General features: G+C 41.1%; 1 protein-coding gene and 1 long non-coding RNA gene across 2 annotated transcripts in view; both read left to right on the top strand.

The window, feature by feature from the left end:
- The first annotated feature begins 56 nt into the window (after positions 1-56).
- On the top strand, positions 57-8,074 carry NPY (neuropeptide Y). Its single transcript, XM_010712774.3, has 3 exons — positions 57-269; positions 4,798-4,878; positions 7,785-8,074. The coding sequence occupies exons 1-3, from the start codon at positions 82-84 to the stop codon at positions 7,807-7,809; spliced, it is 294 nt and encodes a 97-aa protein (XP_010711076.1). The 5' UTR covers positions 57-81; the 3' UTR covers positions 7,810-8,074.
- An 11,127-nt stretch (positions 8,075-19,201) lies between these two features.
- The window catches only part of LOC109368234, a 4,656-nt gene continuing 1,038 nt past the window's right edge, over positions 19,202-22,819 (top strand). The window contains exon 1 of the long non-coding RNA XR_004160223.1: positions 19,202-19,257. This is a non-coding gene — a long non-coding RNA (uncharacterized LOC109368234). The remainder of the gene's footprint in view (positions 19,258-22,819) is intronic.

Here is a 22,819-nt window from a genome sequence, read left to right on the forward strand (position 1 = left end):
GGGCTGCGCGCCGGGGATCGGCCGCGCTGCTCTGCCGTCGGGGCGGGCGCTGACGGCCGCTCTCCCCCGCTCGCCGTCCAGATGCAGGGCACCATGAGGCTGTGGGTGTCGGTGCTGACTTTCGCCCTGTCGCTGCTGGTCTGCCTGGGGACGCTGGCAGAAGCGTACCCCTCCAAACCGGACAGCCCCGGCGAGGACGCTCCCGCAGAGGACATGGCCAGATACTACTCGGCTCTGAGGCACTACATCAACCTCATCACCAGGCAGAGGTAGGCGGCGGGCCCGGCAGCGTCCCCCTTCCCGCTCGCTGGGCTGCCCTTCTCCTGGGGCGAGGCGGGAGGGAGGGGAGTGGGATGCCCCTCGCGGCCGAGGGTCTCACCTCAGTTCCTTCAGGAAAGCTGCCGGCGAGGGTTAGGATGTGGTGCCCGCGCTCCTTGGATGTGGAGGTGGATTTCCACCTGCCTCGACGCTGCATCCTCTCCTTCAGTCCTTTCTGGTACCTGGCACACCCGGGTTGGTGGGCAGGAGCATGTCCACAGGGCAGTGGGCACGGGGAGAGTCCTCCTCAAAATTGAGAGAAAATGTAACTAACTCTGGGGAGGATGAGGCAGGGCAGTAGGAGCTGTTTCACTCTCCTGTCACTGCCACTGACGAGTGAAGGTTTCACTGGAAAAAAGTGCCCTTTGCTGAGAAGTTGTAGGAGTTGAAACGCTTTGTCAGCTACTTAATAGAGCAGCGAATGCCAAAAAACCCCAGTAGTCTGACAAAAACTCTCTCAAGACCATAAGCAAGAACTTGAGCCCAAGCTGAAAGAGAAGAGTGTGACCTAAAGCTGCCTTGCCCCATGCTGGCATTCTGAGGGTGACTGTGCTGCTTAAAGGGGGTGCTGAAGGCTCACGCTGAGAAAAGTTAACGTTTTGCTATAAAATTATTTTCTTTGGGAACATCTGTCCAGTTTAGACTGATTAATAGAAGTATTCCCTGAGGTCCCTAAACTGTGCGTGACACAGAAGACTTTTGGCATATTTGGCTATTTGTTTAATATCAAAACCAGATGAGAGATCTATAAGAGGCTTGCATTTGTTCCTGTAGAAGTCTGAAGAGTTAAATCAGAAGGGAGGCTATGGTGTAGCTGAGAGCTTTCCCAGCAAACCCATGACATTGTCTGCCTGTGCGCTAATATCATAACAGAGATGAGGAGGCTGATAACATTATGGTTCTTCAGTCCTGGACTTTTAAAGCAATATTCACAGCTGTTTGTGTGCAGTGTGTTTCTATGCATTGCTCTGTGCTCTTGTAACTTTTTGTCAGATGACTGCTGAAATAATCTGTTCCTGCTGCTGCCCCTTTCTCTTGCATGCACTGGGATCTCTAGGCTGGTTTCATGTCTCCACCTTTTTTTGATTCTGTTTCTGATTTAAAAGGTACAAGGCTGAACAACCCCCTCCTTCTATATTCATCCTCCACTATAGAAATGTAGAATCTAGAATCATACTGTGACTTAGGTCAGAGGGGACCTGAAAGATCTAGCTCCAACCTCCTGCCATGAGCAGGGCTGCCAAGCACTAGATAAGTGCTTGCTTTAACTTTGTGTAGCTTTCTTTGCTTATGACTTGGCTGCAAATACACAGCTCAAGGACTGAGACTGCTTTCGCTTGTATTTAGGCTCTGAAATGAACGGAATAGTTGGTGATAGACAAAACAATTCAGAATTTCAGTTTTCTCATTCAGGTTCCATCAATCCAGGATTGACCTGGATTTAAAAGAAAACCGACAGATAAAATCACAACAACAAGAACTTGATTTTAAAGCTGTCTAGAAAGCTTAACTTGAAAACAAACACTCCAGCAACCAGAACTGTGCTCTTTCTATTCTGTGGTGAATTAGCAGCAGAGAAATAAGGTAACAGAGCTCCTGCTTCAGCAGTGACAGCCACTTGCAAAATGAATTGCTGTCTTTATAAGTATTCTGATGTAAACTTGTGTATCACTTGGTCTGTTTCAGCAGAGATGCTCAGAGCTGTATCTCGCTAAAGTGTTTGGCTCTGCCCTAGGTGCTTGTTCCACCAGCCTTGTGGCGGGGAGGTGGCAGAGCCCAGGGCTCACCCCATGTGAGCAGGCCACTGGGGCTGGGCCAGGTTCACAAGCTGCTTGCTGTGGGAGGGACAGCAAGGATTGAGATCAATGCTTTTTTGTCTCTTCAGTTCATCTGTCTACTCTTGTTTGAAATTTATGTGATCATGAACAGCCTTCTGGCTTAGCCTTCTGCTTCTGCCATGAGTGTCATTCTCTGTGAGTGACCAGGATCCACCAGATCTTCGCCCCGGCTCCTGTGAAGCTCCTTCCAAACCCTCCTTCTCTTCTTGACTTTTGCCCTTGTCTGTGTGGCTGCTTTGCTTCCTCTCTCCTTTAGGGTTCTTCTCCTTCGCATCCCATCTCATTTGGCTTTAGTCATACGCATACATCCGCTTTGTACTCCTGTGAGGTGATCTGAGGGAAATAGATACCTGTTGCACTCCAGGCTTGCTTCAGACTTTTCATTTCAAATGAAATCCATTGTTTGCAAGGTTCCAGATCTTCACTGATGATGAAGAGAACTTAAGGTGACCAGCACAGCTGCAGACTCACACTGCAGATGTCCATGTGTCTTTGCATTAATCCCACTTCTATCCTCAAAAATGTCCCATGTCCTTGCATCATACCCCTGTGCTGCACTGTTTGAGAGCTTTCTTCGGAGCCCAGCTTTCTTTGAATCTTTTCTCCTGCTGCTTGGTGCTACCTGCATGTCCTGTAACCAACAGGCCCTCTTCCTTTTCCAAACACCAAAAAAGCCTGAATTTCTGTGTTTGTGTTGTGTTGTCTCAAAGTGTGCATCAAAGACACGGAGCAAGCATGAAGCAGTTGGAAGAAGAGAGAATATCTGCACTGAGGCTTTGCTTTCACAACTGCTCATGACCTCTTTGCATTATAGCTGTACCATGGTTGTTTCCCAGCAGCAAAATTGTGGGGTAGACTGGAAGGTTTGGCACCTGATGTAGGAAGAACAGTTGCTCCTTGGTCACACCAGTTGGTGCATCCAAGGAGCAGCTGATGTGCAGCTTTGCTGTTTCAGGACAAAGTGGGGCTGTCCTGTGTAGGTAGCAGCACTGGTCTTGCCATGCTGGAGGAACTCACATAATGCGTGTGTCTCCAAAAGAGTCTTTTTCACTGTTTGAGCAAATCTCTGATTACTGAAGGTTGCTATCTATTTCTTGCTCAGAGAAAACTTTACAAGAGTTTAGTGAGACTTTTTGCCCAAACGTGAGCTGCTGGAGCAAGCTGTTGGATTTGTTAAATAAATTTCTTAAAAAACAATGGCAAATTAGATTACCCCTCAGTTGAAGCCATGATCATATCTTTATTAATTAGGGAGTAGGGAACAGGAAAGAAATGCCTTTATGGTGATAGAGTGCATGGCTTTTTATTCAGCATCATGCTTGAATGCATTATTGTAATAGCATTTAACCTTTCAGTCAGTTTAGGTTGAGAAATTTGTTTTAAAAATCTGAATTTGATACTTCGTCTTTCTGGAACAAATATGATATTCTAAAATGACTAAGGTGAGGCAGTAATACAAAGAGAAATAAAATGATAAAGTGAGAAATGTGTCCAGTTTTCAGGAGAGTAAGACATCAATTGATAAAACTTGCCCCCCTCCCCAAAACTAGATTAAGCCATTGGAGAACTATCTTGATAGCAAGGGATAAAATGCAAGTCTTTGATGGCACCTTTTACTTCTCTGGAGCTAGAATTTCACTCAAGTGATGTTCACAAAGCTATTATCTGTTAATGTACTTTGTGATTCAGTCTAATTACATACACAAGTTACAAACCATGATCTTAATTCTTTCCAACCTAGGGAGCATTTGGTTACAGTTATCACTGGTAATCTCATGAGTTCTTATGGTGAGTGTCTCTCAAGCTGGCCATTTGGTGTTGCTTCTGTTTTCTGAGAAAAAAGAGAGCAAATTCTTTCCTAGAATGAGGAATTGCTGTATTTTAACTGTTGAACAAACTGTTGGTAAAATATCCTTGATTTAAAAAAAAGAAACAACAAACAAATAGACAGCCATTGTGTAAGTATAAGACAAAAGTAGCAGATGATATCCTATTCAACCAAAGAAGAACGCTGATTCTGATGGGTGTTTTCTCTTCTATAGCCACACAGTTCAGGAGTGGTTACTGCCTTGGGGCAGCTTAGTTTTTATGACCTAATCTGGTATGCAGTGGGCACCTCCAAATGTACTAGCTAGCTTTTAAAAATCTTGGCCAGTTCTTCAGACACAATGGCATGCATGAATTTTGTGTACTCTTCATATAATAGATAAATTTGACTCTACATTCATGTAATTTCTAATGAAGGATACAACAGTATGTAAAAGAATGAGAAAATTAATGAGATGATGGAACTGGGTTTGTAGGCAAGAATGACATGCTCAGAGGTCTTGTCATGCACTGCTTCCTCCTTCATACTCAGATCAGTAAGGATCAAGGTCCTAGAATATTCAGGAACATCCATCGAATTGAGAAACATAGAATTGCTCAATACTATCAGGTAACAATTGTCAAAAATATATATTAAAAGAAATACTGAAGAACATTTTCTAATATGAATAGATCAATTTAATTAAAATACTTGCTGCAAAGTTGTTTTTATATCAGCTGTATTTAGTTTTTTTCCTGCCTCATAGTTTTCTGCTTAATCTTCATTATTAAATATCAAGATAAATAAAAATATACTTTTCCTCTTTTTTCTTAGGTACGGAAAGAGATCAAGCCCAGAGACACTGATCTCAGACCTCTTGTTGAGGGAAAGCACAGAAAACATTCCTAGATCCCGGTATGTTTGAAGAAGTTTTATAGTGGCTTTCATTTCTAACTTAGATTTAACAGTCCTATTTGTTATCAATAAACATGTTCCACAGGGAGAAAACACATGCCACCAACAGCTGGATAAACATATCCTTACAAACATTTTCAACTTCTTTGTTAAGAACAAGAATCATTCTATCAATGCAAGAAATGCTTTCCCAGGTACAATATAGTCCAAGCTCCTTGTTTCCTGATTTTGGGAGCAGGCAGAACCTGCTGGCTGAAGGAGGGGAAGCATTCTGTAAGTCTTGCCCTTTACTGGGCTTTATTGCACAGAATTGTGCACTGATGCCCAATGATGATTCACTTACATTTTGGATCCCCAAAGATGGCATATTTTTATTTATTTCCTACTCCACAAGTTGACATTTTTCCCCTTTAAAGAGGTGTGACGAGTGATAAATGTGCAGATATATTTATTTACAAATGCAAAGCTATGACTATTCTTTAAGATACAGTATTTCACACTTGTTTTGTACCTAATGTTTCATAAAGTGGGGGAAAAAAGGCCTTTGTATTTCCACTTGCACTTGGTTTGAAAGAACAGTGGTGTTTTGAACAGCACTGAAATTTCAAATGTATAATGTATAATTAAGTAATGACACTGAAGTTACAATGTAAGATACTGTCGTGGTGACCACAATTTACGCAACTGTGAAAATCTTCCCTTACTCTGCCTATGCTGAAAAAGTAAATACAGGGGGTTTTATTTTTATTTTGTTGTAAAAGAAAACATTCATTTCAGTCACAAAAAATCATGAATAAGCTCAGTTTAGGCCTTTACTGAAAGTATGAAGCTTGCTGCTAACACCGCTGCAGGAATAAATGTTTTGTGCAGCACTCATCTCAGGAGTCCCCAAGCTCTGCACTTCCATCCATTGTGTGAAAGCTCCATTAAACTAGTTATATAATTAACTGAAATAGTTTGTCGCACTGGACTTTGGGGATGATGATGTCACCAAGAGGTGACCAAAACTTTGCTGTCAGTGGAGTGTCCATCAGTTTTGCGGATCCATGTGTAGGAAGAATGTTGATTTATGGTTTGATGACTAACCACAGCTGTTGGGAAATGGTTTTATCTGCATATGCTTATGTAAAAAACTGCATGGAGTACATTGAAATGCTTGAGACTATTTTGTGTTTTGTAATGAGAAAGCAGAACTCTCACATAATGGGAAATTTCCGCTGCCATGAATTTGAGGCAAGACAGAGGGTAGTACAAAGTCTAATACTCTCTGTAATTTTCCCCCCTTTACAACAAAATTTTATGGTTGTTATTGTTTCAATAATGCTATTTATAACACGCCAGGGAGCTAAGACTCATGAGCGAAATAACAAACAAGTCTGCATTTAAGATCAAGAATTGATGAGAAACAGATTTTTATCTCATACCCCCACTGTAACAGCACTTTAAACTGAGAAAAAAAAACATGTTTGTCATTCGTTGATGACAATTATGTGAGTACTGGGAACAATGATGTTTAGTTTCCTATGGATATGTTTTTTAGGATAAAACACAGTATGGATTCTTCACCCCATTCCAGCTTTTACCCCCATGTGAGGAAATAATCATGTCTTCTTTCTATCTAGCCCTAAGTTTGATGACACATCAGGAGCTTACTCTCTCCAAGACATCTGTACCTTTCTCTGACTTAGTGGAAATTTTCCAGGGGGCTTGAGTACTCATAGCGAAACTAGGGGAGCCCCACAGGTTGGACACACATCAAATGTGCCCAAGTAAAGTGTGTCTGTATAAGCATTCCTCCTAGAGAAAACTAAGCTAAATGAATTAAAGGCAGGCTGGTATTATTCTAAACTTAAATTAATGATATTCTAAAACATCATGTATCTTAGATGACATATTTCATGCATTCTCTGAAACTGAACATTGAGGTATTAAGAAACAGCTTAACTGTGTTCAGCATGTCTGGCTGAATTCCGCACTTCACTTTTGCTGACTAAAATATCATAGCATAAGCATGTGTCAGAGCATCCAAACAATGTTTAAAGATTTTCTTACAGAAATCAAGTGAAAGTTAGGAAGTTATGGAATTGAAAAAAGGAGGTGCTTTGACCTGAGTAAAAGTTCTTATAACAAAAAAGTGAGATGATGTTTTCTGATCTAGTGGATCCTGTGGAATTATGACTCAATAACAGTATGCATTCTGCTTCTATGAAACTCAAGTATCTCATGTGAAGGAGCTGTGGAGGCTCCTTGTGTAGTCAACAGGAGAGGTGGATCTCTCTCATATAAGCCACTCCATCCTCAAATGGGCAGGCTTAACTACCCTCTCAGGGTGTTGGTGTCTCTCCAGTGACTGTAGAGGCAGATTAGATGGTTAGGTAAGACTAGCCACCCAATATTTAGATGGCAGAAACTATGGCAAATCTATTTCCATGTATCTCTCTCCATGTTCAGCGGTAACTTGTCGAATATCTTTCTGTGTAGCCAGAATAAGCAGAGAATGACTAGATCAAATCTTGCTCTCAGAACTGCTTTCAGCATGTATTTCAAATGTTTGATACTAAGCAGTGGAATATGATGATAACATATTGGATGATTATTTCAGTTTTGTTTGAAGACGCTGAAAGCACAATGTGGCTTGGTTCGGCACATTCTCTCTGGAAACTGTTTGCTCCTGATTAAAAGCTAAAAAGCTCTCTTAAAATACATATGTATTTCAATATAGTTTACAAGACTTTTGACCATCCAAGGTTCATCTGTTTTGATGGGAGTCTTCTACTGCAAATGTGGATATGTATTCCTTATTGGTGCTATTATTAAAATGAAAATTTTAAGTAGTTCTAACTCTTAAAGTTCCAAAAAGGACTTTACAATGTGTTTAATAGATTTCTATTCATAATATGTTTCAGGTTTGAAGACCCTTCGATGTGGTGATGGGATTTTCAGCACACCATCCAAATTTTTCCTAGTTTTCAATTCATACTTCACTCCTCTGAAGCAAATCATAGCATCATTCCCAGTGCATGCAGCCATTGTACCGAACTCTGTAGAGTTTTTCCTTCATCATATTTGTATATACTTTTATTTAAATAAATTATTTGTGCATTCCAAAATACAACATACTAAATGAAAACAAGCAATGTTGTCATTGGTATAGCAAAGAATTGTTTTAAACTATTAAAACTGAATTATAACCTCCCTACAGTCTAAAGTGGTATGGACAACAATAGTATCACAGTTATTACAGTAATTAGTGTGCAAAGACACCATTTGTCGTAGCATCAAACTGCACTTAACTGCTTGATTTACCCCAAATAGTTTAAAATAATTTATTGTGTGCCAAATAATTTAGGAAGATAATATTCTGAGCTATTTTTCATAATCACCATACTGAAAACTTAGTATTGACACTGACAAATATATTAAAACGAATAGCATTTTCGAAATACTAAGCAATGAAATACTGGCTTAATTCTTCTAACTTCTCAAAACTAGTTTGAAACTTGGATGTAAGCTTGAATTAGGAATTTTACATGAAATAGATACAATATCTTATTTTTGACAATATGCAGAGCAGCAGAAAGCAAGATTTAAAGTAACTCATAAAACAGGACAATTCTACAGCCATACTGCCTAAGTTGATTGGCATGCTGCTTAATCAAAGGAATATTCTTGTAAATCACATGCCTTTGTGTACCTGCAATCTGAGCACTACTCTCATTTGGAGTCTTTCACATTTTCGTTTCCACAAGAAAGTTCCTGGAGCAGGGACAAGGGGAACTGTCTTTAGGTTTTCGTTTTGATTAATTCATCATTAATCTAGCGAGGAGTTAATTAGACACAAGGACTTCTTAGGAAACCTTCACTGTTTTTATTCAAGTAACATTATGTGATGGCAGCACATGATTTTAATTCACACAAACTCATCTTGCAGTGTGGTCGTATGCAACATGACACAAATGTTGGTTTTTCATTCCTGCTTCAGGAATAAATTCTTATTTTTAGACACCTGGACTGAACATTGTATAATAAAGCACATTAAAAGTTCCAAATTGGAAAGGAGTCAGCATGAAGATTTAGTACATTTACATCTCATTCCTGCTGTATAAACGTTTTCATGTGGCTGTTACCTCCAGGAAAGATGCATCAGTGCAAATCAGTTCCAGATCCCTAGAAACGCTGCATTCGCTAAGTGTTACCAGATTCTGTGGTCTTGCCCCCTATTTTGATAATGCTTTCTTCAGTAGAGCTTAAAATATTTTCCATTTTTATTAAACATCTAGGTGGCACTTAAATAGATAAATTTTGCTTACAGCCACGATACTCTCATTTACAAGCTTGCTGATGGGTTTCACAGTTAAATTGTAAGGGGTAAGAACAGTCCCAGGAACTAAGGGACATGGTTTAGTGATGGGACTCAGCAGATCAGGTTTATGGTTAGACTTAATCCTGAAGGTCTTTTCCAACGTAGATGATTCTATGATTCAGTGATAAAATATCTGGGGGCCTCCAATACGAAGCATTGCTACGAATGCAGTGACAGTGTTCAGAGGGACTCCAGAGTGCCACTGGAATCTTACTGGTGCTTAGTGGAACTACAGGAGTCTATCAGCTGCAGGCCAGGACCTACTGAGTGAGAGTCCACCATACAGTGCTGGTTTGAGTAATTGTTAAAAAGAGAATTGAAGATTAGTGAGGTATCTGCTACGTATTATCTCTAATTCCTGGTAATTCCTAATGACTATACATTTATATTAATGACTGTGCTAATGATAAAATCTGTAGATGATAAAATGAACTCATGTTGCTTAGCACTACCATTGCAAACATGCCTTAGTGGAGAAGGAAAGAGTGAGATGAGAATTAGCGCATGCTGATTGCTTATTCTGAACAGTTCCACTCAATTACCTGGATTTTTCTTGAACTTAAAGAACACCCATCTGTGTAGAAAAACTAGAAAACTCAAAAAAAAAAGAAAGAAAAAAGGCAGGCTTATTATTAATGAACTGTAAAAGACAGAAGCAAGGCACAGCAGTCACATGGCATACATCTATTCACACAATGCTACAATTTTCTCTCTAAAACTTTCCTGTCCTGGCAGACCTCACAGAGAAGGCCAATGTGCTTTGGACTTACTTTCCCCATGTACTTCAAATACGACTCTTGACAAGCCAGGACACTGAAAATATTGGAGCAGCTCCACAAACTGCAGAGTAGGCTTAGAAAAATGAGCTGTGAAATGAAGATAAATGCTGGATTTGTTTGGCTTGGTTTCTTGGTATCCGCGTTTTGGCTTTATGGTTAACCTTTTCATCTTCTTTTCCCTTTAAACCTGTGAAAAAAGAGCCATGTTTCTAAAACATAGGCTGAAATTTATCTCAAACTCTTAGGAAGTGCCAGGAGAAAAACAGCAAAAGGGAGAACCATCAAAGGTGACGGTTCACCTTTTGTTTATTTATTGAGGATTTAAAATCATGAGTAATGTACATAGATAGGTGTAAAACATTTAAAAGGCACTCCACCTTTACCTTTGGCAATCTCTGTAATACACTTCCCTGAATTATGCCCAATTTTATTTTAAGGCATTAGGAGATCTAGATGATCCCATTAAACCATGCATCTTCTCCTCTAGGAGAGGAAATTCTCTCTGTCCTTCTCTCTTTCCATCCTTAGAATCAGAGAATCATTAAGATTGGAAAGATCACTAAGATCATCTAGTCCAACCATCAACCCATGCCTGTTACAGCTCTACACCATGTCCTTCACTGTCACATCTATGCAGTTCTCAAACAGCTCCAAGGATGGTGACTCCACCACCTCCCTGGGCAGCCTGTTCCAACGTATCACCACTCTTTCTGAGAATAATTTTTTCTTAATATCCAACTTGAATTTCCTTTGGCACAATTTATGGCCACTACTTCTTGTCCTATTACTAGTTCATCACAATGCTTTCAGCTCTGAGAGTCTTCTGTGCCAAAATATACAAATGCTCGGTTCTTTTCTGATGGTTCTTTCCCTTCCTAGATGTAATGTGACGTGCTGTTCCTATGACCAGCGCCAAACCCAACCTGCATGGCATCTCATCTGCCATCCTCCTTGGTGGGAAAGAGCCACCTGTCAAGCCAAACTTCTCGCTTGTCATCCAGGAGGTGGAAACCCCATTCTGGGAGTGGGCAAAGGGCAGGGATTGTCCCTTTGTTCTCCCAGACTATCCTAAGCAGGGTTTAGGGAGCAAAAGACAATATCATTACAGGCTGCACCAGCATGGGGAATCCCAGTGGTGCTGGTGGTGTAGGGGTGGGGGAAGTGCAAAGAGGAAGCATTGCTTTGGCAGCTGAGATAGGAGTGACCCTGATGGGTGTCCTGACCTCAAACTAGACCTTGGACAAACATTTGGAAGCAAAATTCTGAAAAAGGACAGAATTTATTGTGATAGCATTTGTTTTTGTCTTTTGATGTCTTCTTAGGCAGCTTGTGGAAAGCCTAGGCCAGAAAATGGAGAAAAATGGAGAAACAAAAGAATATCACAAATGAGCAGCTGTGGCTTTGTAATGCCAATGTCTGGGAACATACCTTGTTTACATTTCCAGAACAAACTGTTAGAGGAAGTGGGTGCTCCATGCTCCACTCTGAACAGGTGCTTTACAGCCCGTTGCCTTTACAAGAATATAACAACGCTAAGTTAAAAACACATGACCAAAAACTCCCTAGTAAAAACTAATTATTTTTGGAAAGACTTTCACTTTTCAAGAGTTAAGGAAAAGATCATTTGGAAGTATTTTCTAGAATATCTTTTATTTCATTAATATGTGAAATCAGAAGCATTTTGATTAACTTTGAGGCTCATAATATTCTTTTCTGAAAGGGAAAGGTGACAGTATGCTTGTTCCCACTCTGCTCATCTGAACTATTTCACAAACTTGCAGTAGTTGAACTTAGTTACTGAACACTGATACTGTTCCAGTGATATTCAGCACAGTGTTTCAATGAATATTTTCTAAAACTTAATTTTGCAGCTTATTTCTTTTGGTCATAGAATCCAAATGTGTCTTCAGAGCTGCATGGTATTTGTCCAGGAATAAGAGCAGGTGAATTTACATGGGATTGCCCCTTTTTGTATGTATACAGCTCTGAAAAACAGCTGTCATGAGTGTGAAAATTTACCCCTTACAGGAAACATGATTTAGCAAAAAAAATGAGTGGTTTGTGTCAATCTCTGTGCTGCTATCTAAAACAGACGGATCGCAAAATCAAATCAAATTTATGCGAGCTGTACAATAGCAGGGAACCAAACAGATATGTGTGAACTAAACAGGTGGATAGTGACAAAGGAAAACGGGTTTCCATGTGGATTTCAGTAAAATATAAAAATCAAATGCAAAATCTATGACTTGGGGCCAGTGTATCAGCCTGGGATACTTCTCAGAGAGCCCCAGGGTTATAAGCCAGTGCCTGCCCTCCAGCCCATGATTCACAATTTCTGAGTTATCACAGAATTTGGAATTCTGTCAGGTCTGGTTGGTTAACTTCAACATTTGATACTGGTTTCCCATTAATGAACGATCAGAGTAATTTGACACACACCAACAGTGCAAATTAAAGAAGCCTCCTGCTTCACCTTGGTGGATTTGTACCCTATGCGAGAAATTGCACCTGAGTGGAAATTGTCCAACTAAGGCAGAACAGGGTATTTTATTGTCTGTCAGTAGTGTTATTGGTCATTTATTTATTTGTATTATGGCAAAACCAGGGACTCCAGAAATGGGGCTTATTGGTAGAATTATAGTGAAAAAAAAAAAAGTCCTACTCTGGAGAGAGAATTCATCCAAATGCAAAGAAAGAATGAGGAAACTCAGGCAAAGAATTAAATATTGTGGGAAGATATAGTGGTCTTACTTTTAGAGTTGCTGATTACAGCAATTAACAGTGTGCTAACAAACAAGTAGCCTGATGTTATCTTGATTCGAGTTTGTATGTAGGTTTTCTGAGCTCTTCTTAATCCAAGCACTTTGTTTTTCCCTCATGAACAGCTCTTTGCCAGGCCAACATGAAGGTATAGGAAATTCTGTGTTAAGTAGGTGAGTGACTTTTTAAGGGATCTTTCATATTTCTCTTTTAAAAATGTTCTGAGTCCCATTTTTAAGCTTCTTTGCCTTTAAAGAATACCTTTTTTTGTTCCTATGCTTGATTTGGTTTCCCTTATATGGAAGAAAAGGATTGCCATTTAATGTTATTTTGCATTTATGATGCAAACTGTTCATTATTGTCAAGTATGATTTTCTAGAATTTATCCATTCGTTCACTCTACGATGTAAAAAACAACTGTTGTTGTTGCAGTATTGATTCCAGTGAAACCAGCTGGAAATGCAGCCTATAATAGAACCTATTCCATCAGCAATGGCACAAAACAAGGTTAATAGTCCAGAGGCTTGGACACGTCTTGATATGATCAACTCTTTCTAAGCAGGAAGAGGTCCAAAGGAAATAATGAGGTCAATCAAAAACATTAATTTGCTTTTAATGCATCTGTATTTGAAACATTTTAGCTTCTACTTTGGTTCTTTGCTGCAAATCAGCAGTCAGGAATGTCAGAAAATGACTGACTTTGGATGTGAGGCTTTGCATTAGTGCACCATGGCCTCAGTGTAAATCTGCTTTTAAAAGATGAATTGCTTTAGTACTGCTAAAAACTCATCTCAAATTGACTGCCTTATCTGTCTTAGCCAGAACTACATTTTACATTTCTTCACACACGAGCAGTGGTACCTGGCCCCACTGCAGCTCAGCGCACGTCAGAGTGTTTGTGGTTCAGCACTGTCACAATAGCGTGCGTGCACAGAAATATATTTCCTGTGCCGTGAGTCAGACCTGGTTATTAATAATGAGCTACGCTTAAGTGGGAAGACATCGTTTTTCATTCCCTTTAATTCTCCTGATTTATCAGCTTCTTTATTAAAAAAAAGAGAGAGAGACAGAGAAAGAAATTCACCAGCAACAAAAAGATGTTCAGCCTTATGTTCTGTCAAGGAAATAGGCTGAGATAATGAGACGCTATATTTAAATCTTCTGAAGTGTGGTTTTCCTGACCAGGTGCTCCACATTTTCCTCTGGTGTTCAGAGGGAAACTCCAGGCACCAGGTCACACAGATACGTCAGCTGTGCAGAACAGCCACACATGCAGAAGTGCAAGTCCTTCCTTTTGAAGTGCACCTGAGGATACACAGGTAAACTTCTGTGTTAAAAGTTAGTTAAAGGTACCTTCAATGGATGTTTCTCCTTTCTTCACCAGCTGGGTGGCTATTTCCAAAGCAGGCTGGTAGGTATTGCATTTACCTGGACCATTGCCTGTTCTGCTCAATCTCACTTGGAAGGGCTGATTGTGTGATTCTGCCAGTCACAAAGGTTTGTATACTACAGCCATAGTCTTTAAATTTTAAGTACCTTACTTCACATCCAATAGCTCTGCTCAGAGATTTGACTACAACCCTGTCAAACTTGCAGTGTGATGATAATTTGCCTTAATTGATCTAATTAGATAACATGAGTCAAACCTAAATTGGATAGAAACCTTGTCATTTGGAAGTATCAGAAATGAATGAATTAACAAGATTTTTAAGGGGGTTGTGGAGGCTTTTACCTTGGATCTTGGGTGAGTGGTGTTTTCCGTGCTACATCAAGCAGTAATCAGGGACCTTTGTTGGCCCCTTTTCACTGTGGTGGGAAGTGACCTAACTGTAAAGAGCAGTTCTTTCTTCTTGGGTCTCATGCAGCTGGTTTCCATGCTAAGATGATGATATATAAAGTAATGAGATTTCTTCTCTTTTTCTTCCTCCATGTTACTGTTTTGTTTACTAAAATAATTTTGAACGATAAAGTAAAGAATACAACCCCAGTGGGATCATTCAGTGAATCAGCAAGAGGATGTAAAAACATATTGGTACATCTCAGGGAGTTTATGCCTCTGAGTCTATTTAGTGTAGCCCACTATCAGAGCCACAGTAAGAAATTCAGTAGACTATTTGTGAGTCCTGTGGCAATTTTCTCTGTCTAGATAAGCAGTTTTTTTAATCCTGTGCAGGCTCAGTGTAAAAGACCCTGCTTTCTTCCCATCTCTTCTCTAATAAATGCCAACTTGAAAAATATAGCACAGGAGAGGAGTATAAAGTATAAAGCTGACCTCTCACTGTGCTGTAACATGAATGGCATTGGGAACACATCTGTGATGAAGAGGTGCTTCCAAATAAAGGTCTGTACTGACATGTAAAAGCCACTTCATGATCATTTTACATACCTAACGCATTCTTCTGGATCCTAATGGGTATGGAGCTGCATTGCAGGCTGTGGAGATCTCCTGTGCAAGCCTAAAGGCTTCAACAGTATGAGAGACCCTTCTCAAAACACCTCCCTTGATGGAGTGGGTTTAGGTATTCTTGAGAAGAGCCTCTTAGGTTTTCCTGTTTCAGGAATGACAGACTGAAATTTCACTTACATATTTGTGCTTTCTCCCTTTAAAATTTTACTAGGGATGGGCAGCACTCAGTGGTCACTCCTCATGGATCTGAGCCCCCAGAAGCTGCAGGAGGGGATTTCAAAGAGGCAGGGTGAAACATAGAAATGACATGGCATTTCCTGGGGTGGGAATTATTTAAAGAAAGACCACAGACCTGTGGCTCACTTGCTGTAGAACTGTCAAAGAGGATATTGCTTCCACACAACCAGTGAAATGGTGAAATGCAGTCTAGCAGAAAGCCAAAAGCAAATTTGGCACCAATCGACATGGCTGTAATAGATGCCCATCATTCAGGGGGCTCAGCACTGACAGGCAGCACCTGGGGATCCTTGGGGAAAGCTCTCTCCCTATCTCTATGCAGTGAGGAGTATATATTGGCACCAGGTAATTGGATTTAATTGTCTTTATGCTTATATAAAACAGGATGTTTGCAAATTCCCCCGTTACCACCTGCCTGGTTGGACAAAAAATGCAGTCTGTTCACACAGCCTGGAGCTTAACCTGAGCATTTTTGCTGGTGACGTTACTGTAAGTGATGCTAACAGGATCTGGGTTACACCTCATTGCTCAGGGAACGGATGGTGTATTTTGGCAGATTTACTCACTTTGTTTACACCCCTCAAGAAAGGAATGGGACATTTCTTCTATGCTGTTCAGATATAAGCTCTGAGGGAAACACTTGGAGAGTGCCTCAACCTATTAAGTTTTCTGCTTTGCAGCCACAGCTGTTTTCTACCTCTGGGTACAGCCAGGAGTGATGATTCACATGGGGAAAAGAACTTGGTGGCACTCAGTTTGCTGTGAGTTTCTCTGGGCACCCTCCAACACTTGGGGTGGCACTGGCAGTGTTGGCCTGCCCAGCCACAGCATTCTGGTGCTGTGGGCAGAGGCACAGCCACCCTGAGAAGAACTATTTTGAGGCAGCAAAAAACAACTGGGTTTCTACTAGTTTAAGCTAGGAGACCAGAAACATGACTCTTAGGAGAATCAAGCAAGTTCCTGCTTTTTGATGAGCTCCTTACACAGACCAACAAGCATCATGGATGCCCCATCCCTGGAGACATTCAAGGCTAGGCTGGATGTGGCTCTGGGCAGCCTGGTCTAGTGGTTGGCAACTCTGCACATAGCAGGGGAATCGAAACTAGATGATCTTTATGGTCCTTTTCAGCCCTATTTTTCTATGATCATGCACTAAGGCACTGTCACTGCTGTGAACACTGTGCAGATCATGGGGCTGCAAGCTCCCGCGCTCCATAGCAGAGGATGTAGGTGACTTACAGGGACATGGGTAGAATGGCAGATAGAATTTTCAGATCACTTTTGGAACAAAAACTAAAAACTGCCAAAGTACTTCAGGCAAATTATAACACCCACCTTACATTTTAATGCCAGCTTAAGCAGCATTCTGCAACAGTCAGCTGTGGGAGGCGATGACATAAACACACAATTAATGTTTCTTTTCACTTGCCAGTTAAGACTGAAAAATGTGGTCACCGAGCTGTCATTTTCTGACATTTTCTCAACAGCTTTACATTTTGAAGAGAAGCTGCGATCAGTCCCCATGCTGGAGCTGTGCTGAAGCAAAGCCACTAGCCTTTCCCCTCCACCAACAGCCACCCCACATGAGCACCACAAGCACTTCCACTGATCATAAAACCACCCGCCCATAGCCTGGGGCCATCTATTGTGCTGGATGGGCCTGGCTCTGGTCCCAGCGGTCCCAAGCAGGGCTATCTCAAGGCAGTCCTTTGCTCAGGGCTACCCAGAGCCAGGTACGGCCAGGAGGAAACCTCTGTGCTGTCAGGAAACTGTCACAGCCAATAGCTGCACCATTCTGAAGTCCCCTTCAGGTCTATTTAAGCTGTTTTCCTTGAAATAAGCTGAAAATACAAATTGCAGTCTGTCTGTGATTAAATATTTGAGTGCACCACTGTCTCTAGAGCAAACACACCAGTGTCCGTTGCAGCACAGCCCCACCTGTGAGCCTTGGGCTGCCTCCATTCACTGCTGCTGCTCAGCCCCCTGCAGCGGGTGACGCCAGCTGCCAGCTATTTTGGGCTTTTGAACAGAACTCCTTAAAACAGCCTCAGGTTCCACAGCGGTAATCTGCACTGTCAGCAGTGACTGTGGTACTGTCAAGCTGAGCTCGAGATGCTTTGTTTTCCAGGAGGTGGGTGGTGGGGGGAAAGATCTGTCTTTTATAAATATATTTGAATAATTGCATTTTCCCAAATAGCCTTTGTGTCCTTTCCCACTTCCTTCTGAAAACAAGAATCTGATATTTGCTGTGGGGATAACCAAATCTCTGACTTTTCAAACACAATTTTTATATATATATATATATATATATATTTTAGATGATGTGCATAGTGAGTGTGATTGGATTTCTGCCAGAATTTTATTGGATAACTGGCACAGCACTCCTGCAGTGAAACACCGAGGAGAGAATGCAGTAAAGGAAGGGAAAAATAGAAAAATGGGAGAAAAAAATTGAATGGAAAGAAAGAAAACCAGGAATTGCAATCTAAAAGGCAAATTAAAGGTTATTTTAGTAAAGTGTATGTGAATCACAGTGCATCTCACTTTTGCTCAGTTAGGTTAGGAAACAGAAGCCTCCAGGTGCTGTTGAGAACCAGTGTGGTCACCTGCTGCAGTTGCAATATTGACAGGCTTCTTTTTGTTTAAAGTACACTTATTCCCAATCATGAACATCTGGATGAAACCTAAATCAGCATGATTTCAATCAAATCCATCCATAAACTGCTATTTAAATCTGCTAAAATTCAGACACATGCTGGTGGCCCAGGAAAGCAACCCTACCCTTGCATAGAATGGGTTCTCTACTTCCTTTGATAGAACTGAGGCAGGCCACTTCCCACAGCTGATGCTATTTAAGCTAATCTGGTGTAAGTGGAGGAGAGATGTATGTGCTGCACTGAGGTGAGGCAGCCCACTGCCCTCCTGCAGCAATGCCTCAGGTACACTGTATTGTACGTAGTGCATGGGAAGACAAGCAGCAGGCTCCTAGCTGCCTCCTCAGGGTATGGCCGTGGCCAGGCGTGACAAGGGGCTCTCTGGTTCCCTCATGACACAGGAACCAAACCTATTCTTTTCAACTGAAACAAAAGCATGCTGAAGGGTTTACCCCTGCTGAACTGTGCATGTTTTCCACAATGGAAAAGCAGAGAGGGTTATGCAGGAGCTCGACTTGCCAGAGCTGTAGTAGTCTAGAGGGAATTGAATGAATCTAAGCAAATCATCTTGAAACTACCGTTAAGTAAACAGGCATTTAAAAACAGTAGTGGAGAAAGGTGTGTATGTGTTCTTCCATAGAGTGAACAAACACAAGGTGAAACCAGGTGAGACGGTAGTAAACAAAGATGATCGCCTATTGATCAGCTTAAACACAAGCTGGAGACAGCTGGTTTAGAGCATAATAAGAGAAAACATGGCTGATTTGTGCTAATCCACCACAATATCAGAACAGTGAATCAGAGTGCCAATAAAAACAGAAATCTCTTTTTGAGAAAACTGTGTATCTTAAATGGTCTTAAGGAAAATCAAGAACCCTTCTTTTGTGACCACGTAACTTCACCATATATAGAGCTGTGTAACAACCTCTCTAACAAGAATTTTTTGTTAAGTACTGTATGGGAACTGTTGAGTCACGGCCTGGACCACTGATTGATCACCTGAGGCAAGGACTGAGTCAGCCTGGGAGCACAGGTGAAAGCGATTCAGCTGTGTGACCCGAGCCTGGCTGCACCTCTCCCAGACCCCATTTAAGGGCTGTCTGCCGCCAGGCAAGGATTTCTTTCTGGAGATCCCTCCTCTGTGGAGTCTTTCCTGTGAACCTAGATCTTCAGATACAGGTGAGGTTTCTTTTCCTATTTTCACCACAATAATTTTTCCAGCTGTAACAAGTACTGATCATCTTGATGTGCCCTGTGTGGGTAGATTTGCAGGCATGCAAGCATATTTTTATATATGCGTATGTGGATTTACACATGCACGTATGTACTTATATGTCTGCATGTAGTATACATATATATATATATTGTAAGTAAGGCTCACATACTTCCATTTCTGTTCAGTCTAGTAAACTCTTGCTTCTTTTACTTGCTTTATGGTGGTCCTGTTTGTCTGGATCCCACCTTTCTTCTCTCTGCTGATTTTGCAGGTGTAGGGAAGAGTTTTTGTTTGGCAGCAAAAAGCGAGGTGACATGCTCAGCAGACCTGGAGAAAGGATGTAAAAAGCAAGCTACTTCCAACTTTTTATTCCTCAGATTCTCCTTTCTTCCTTCCCAGGTGTACTCTCTTAATGACTTCTGTTTCTTATTGTTTACCTTCAATATTTTGAGTAGTTGTTTTTTTAAGGGGTAGAGAGGATATTCATGATACATAGGAAAAATAACAATCCCATTATTCTAGGAAGCCAAACCATAGATCTTAATATTTTCAAAGATCACTTCATCATTTTGCTCCCTTTCCCTGAAGGGAATCAGATTATGAACCATATTGCTGCTCTGTTGAGTTGTACAGCACTTCGTCAGTTTCTTCCTGGTTAACCTCTTTGTCATAATATTGATTGTTAACAAAAATATCCTTTCTGCCTTACTTAACTTTGATATGCCACAGAGCCCTGTAACCATAGCTATCTCTAGATCATTGTCTAAACTTAGTACTTGAAATCAAGTTACCCTGCCTAATCAGTTCTTTCCAGAAGTGCTGTACTAAAGCTGTGCTGGGGGTTCATTAAGAAACCCACCTGATTTCAGCTGTGCCTCTTGAAGGCACCTCAAATCCCCACATGGCCTCTGCCTGCCTCCCTGAAGACAAAGGATCTGGGGTAGGGCTGACTGGAACCTGGCTGCTGCCCTGGTTTCACTGACTATCCAACACGGTCAGTGCTCAGCACTGAAGTGATCATTCTTCACCCATCAGAGGGTCCATAAGTGCACAGGACTGCGAAGAGCACTACTGGAGGGTGTTAATGCACTTCACAGGCTGCAGAACATCACATGGTGTGTAGCAAGGTGGCACTGTGGCCTGGCTGGCCCCGGTTGTTTATGCCAGCCTAGTGGCCAGCGTGCTTGGCAACCAGATCTAGAGACTGAGTTAGTGGTAGGGGGTTGGAACTAGATGATCTTTAAGGTCCCTGGCAGTCCAAGCCATTCTATAATTCTGTAATTCTCACAGAATCAAAGGGTGATTAGGTTGTCACAGACCTCTGGTCCATCTGGCCCAGGGATGCCCAGGCCCATGTCCAGTTTCCCTGTGCCTGTGCTCTGTCACCCACACATTGAAGAATTGCTTCCACATGGTCAGAAGGAACCTCCTGTGTTCCAGTTTGTGCCCAGTCCTCTTGTCCAGGCACTGGCTACCACTGAGAAGAGCCTGGCTCTGTCCTCATTGCAGTTATTTACACATACTGTTAAGATTTCCAACTATGTTTTCTCTTCTCCAGGCTGGGGCTGTTCACAGCCTTTCGTTACAGGCAGGGAAGTTTGGACCCTTGGTACAGGCAATACAGAGCAATTCCTGAGTGTGCCAGGATGACTCCTCTATGCATTGCGTTTGCCTGTTGAAGGCTTTTTTGTTGCAGAGCTGACGTTCTGCAGCACATGCACACACACACTCTTCTCTCCCATCTGGCTCTCTGATGGAGCAATTGCTTTGTGAATGCTGGTCGCAAAGGAGCAGAAAGTGGCATAGTGTTCTGTCATACCAGCTTTATAGAGGCAATTATGTGATCCCCTGTTAGTGCCTAATACCAGTGTAGTTACTGTTGTAAGCTTTGTTTTGGCATCCTTTTCCAAGGAACATTAATTAGGAGTGACAAACTTGCACTCTAGACAAAGGTATTGCATCAGTTCAGCAATTTGTAAACATTTCTGGTTGGGATAGTGCTGTAATTAAGTCCAGATAATAATCTCTCCTGCCCTTCAGAACAATCAAACAAAATGTTAATTAAAAAATGAGTGTCCTCCATGTGGGAAAGAAGTAGTTTAAGTCACAGTAATTAATTATATTTTTCTCTATTCCCCAAGTGATTTTTTTTTTTTTATGGCTATGGCCTGTGAAAATTAGAAATGATCTGGTGGTGAGAGACCAGATGGCCAAGGAGGCTGAAAATGGAGTGTGATGCTTTTTGCTTGTGGATGAAGCAGTCCATTCAAATGTTTTTGCTTTTAATGACTCTTGAATTGTGTAAATGAAATGAATTGGTGAACCACAGAATTACTCCAAAATAGGACATAATTTTCACCAGTGAGGAAAAAATCTCAGACAAGGTTGGGGAGTTCTTTAAAGAAGTTTCTCAGTGGTTGTGTCTGGCTGTAATTAATGACTCTAGGCACTGTCCTATTTAGAGATTATTATATTTGTTGTATAATTTAGGTTTGGAATAATTCTGTTATTCCTATATATTCTCCTTATCTCCAAATTATTCATTATTATTTTAAAATATCCATTTTAATTATTTCAAGTCATTCCAGAATATTTTAGAAATAATATTTAGTCTTGATTTCCAAACTGGGCTACCTGATAGAAGATTTTCCTTAACTTCTTTGACCTTTGAATTAAGTCTTTAGAAAGTGGTATGTCTTACACAGCATACTGGAATTCCTAAAGCCTGTATATTTCTTAACCTATAAAATGAACCAAATCCCTCCCTTTTTACAGGAACAATATATGTTTGTGAAAATATGTTGTTTGAAAGCTTCAGTTTCTAAAGTGGAGTCATCAGTCCTCGATAGGGAGAATGCACTTTTAAAGGTGGAACAGAAAGTGGAAGAAACCGCTCATGCAAATAGTATCAAAGCAATAAAACTGGGTTGTGTAAAGGGGGAAGGTGGCAGTGCAGCACAGTCTCATTCCCAGACTTGACCCCTTCCTTACTGAAGAGAATAAAGCATTCTCAATCCCCTTTTTACTTCTCTGTTGTACTTCTCGCTTTATGAGCATGTCTTGTATTTTCCTGAAAGCTCCTGGAAGGCTCTGTTGTGCTTCAAATTGGCTTTAATGCTCCTGCCATCAAATTTTTTTGTTGGCAGGCTTAGAAACGATGCCCTGAATTGGGTTTTAGGAGGAACCTGAGGTTCCTTCAATATTACCACTACAGTTACTCTTAATAAAAGAAGAAAAGAGACTGAGTGGTTCCAGGGCAACTCTTTGCCAATAGCAGGAAAGCACTAGAGATCATCTGCCATGCAGTAGTCTGTGCTTGAAGTGATGCTCCCCTCTTCACTGCTGAAGTAATGGTACCTGGCCTTAGTTTAGGTAGTCTCCTTGATAGAAGAAGCAGAGGTGTACTTATTTTCTCTGAAGGTCTGAGATGAGTAGATCTGAAGTGCACTGGGGGCTGGTCCCTGTTCATTTCCATTTAATTTGAAGTTAGTACCTAAAGCAAAAAAAAAAAAAAAAAAAAAAAAA

Source organism: Meleagris gallopavo, chromosome 6, assembly GCF_000146605.3.
Source record: "Meleagris gallopavo isolate NT-WF06-2002-E0010 breed Aviagen turkey brand Nicholas breeding stock chromosome 6, Turkey_5.1, whole genome shotgun sequence".
Taxonomy (NCBI): domain Eukaryota; kingdom Metazoa; phylum Chordata; class Aves; order Galliformes; family Phasianidae; genus Meleagris; species Meleagris gallopavo.

Coding starts and splice junctions, on each gene's coding strand:
- NPY (XM_010712774.3), top strand. CDS start 82: ATGCAGGGCACCATGAGGCTGTGGGTGTCGGTGCTGACTTTCGCCCTG. Junction 270..4,797: donor AACCTCATCACCAGGCAGAG/GTAGGCGGCGGG, acceptor CTTTTTTCTTAG/GTACGGAAAGAGATCAAGCC. Junction 4,879..7,784: donor GAAAACATTCCTAGATCCCG/GTATGTTTGAAG, acceptor AATATGTTTCAG/GTTTGAAGACCCTTCGATGT.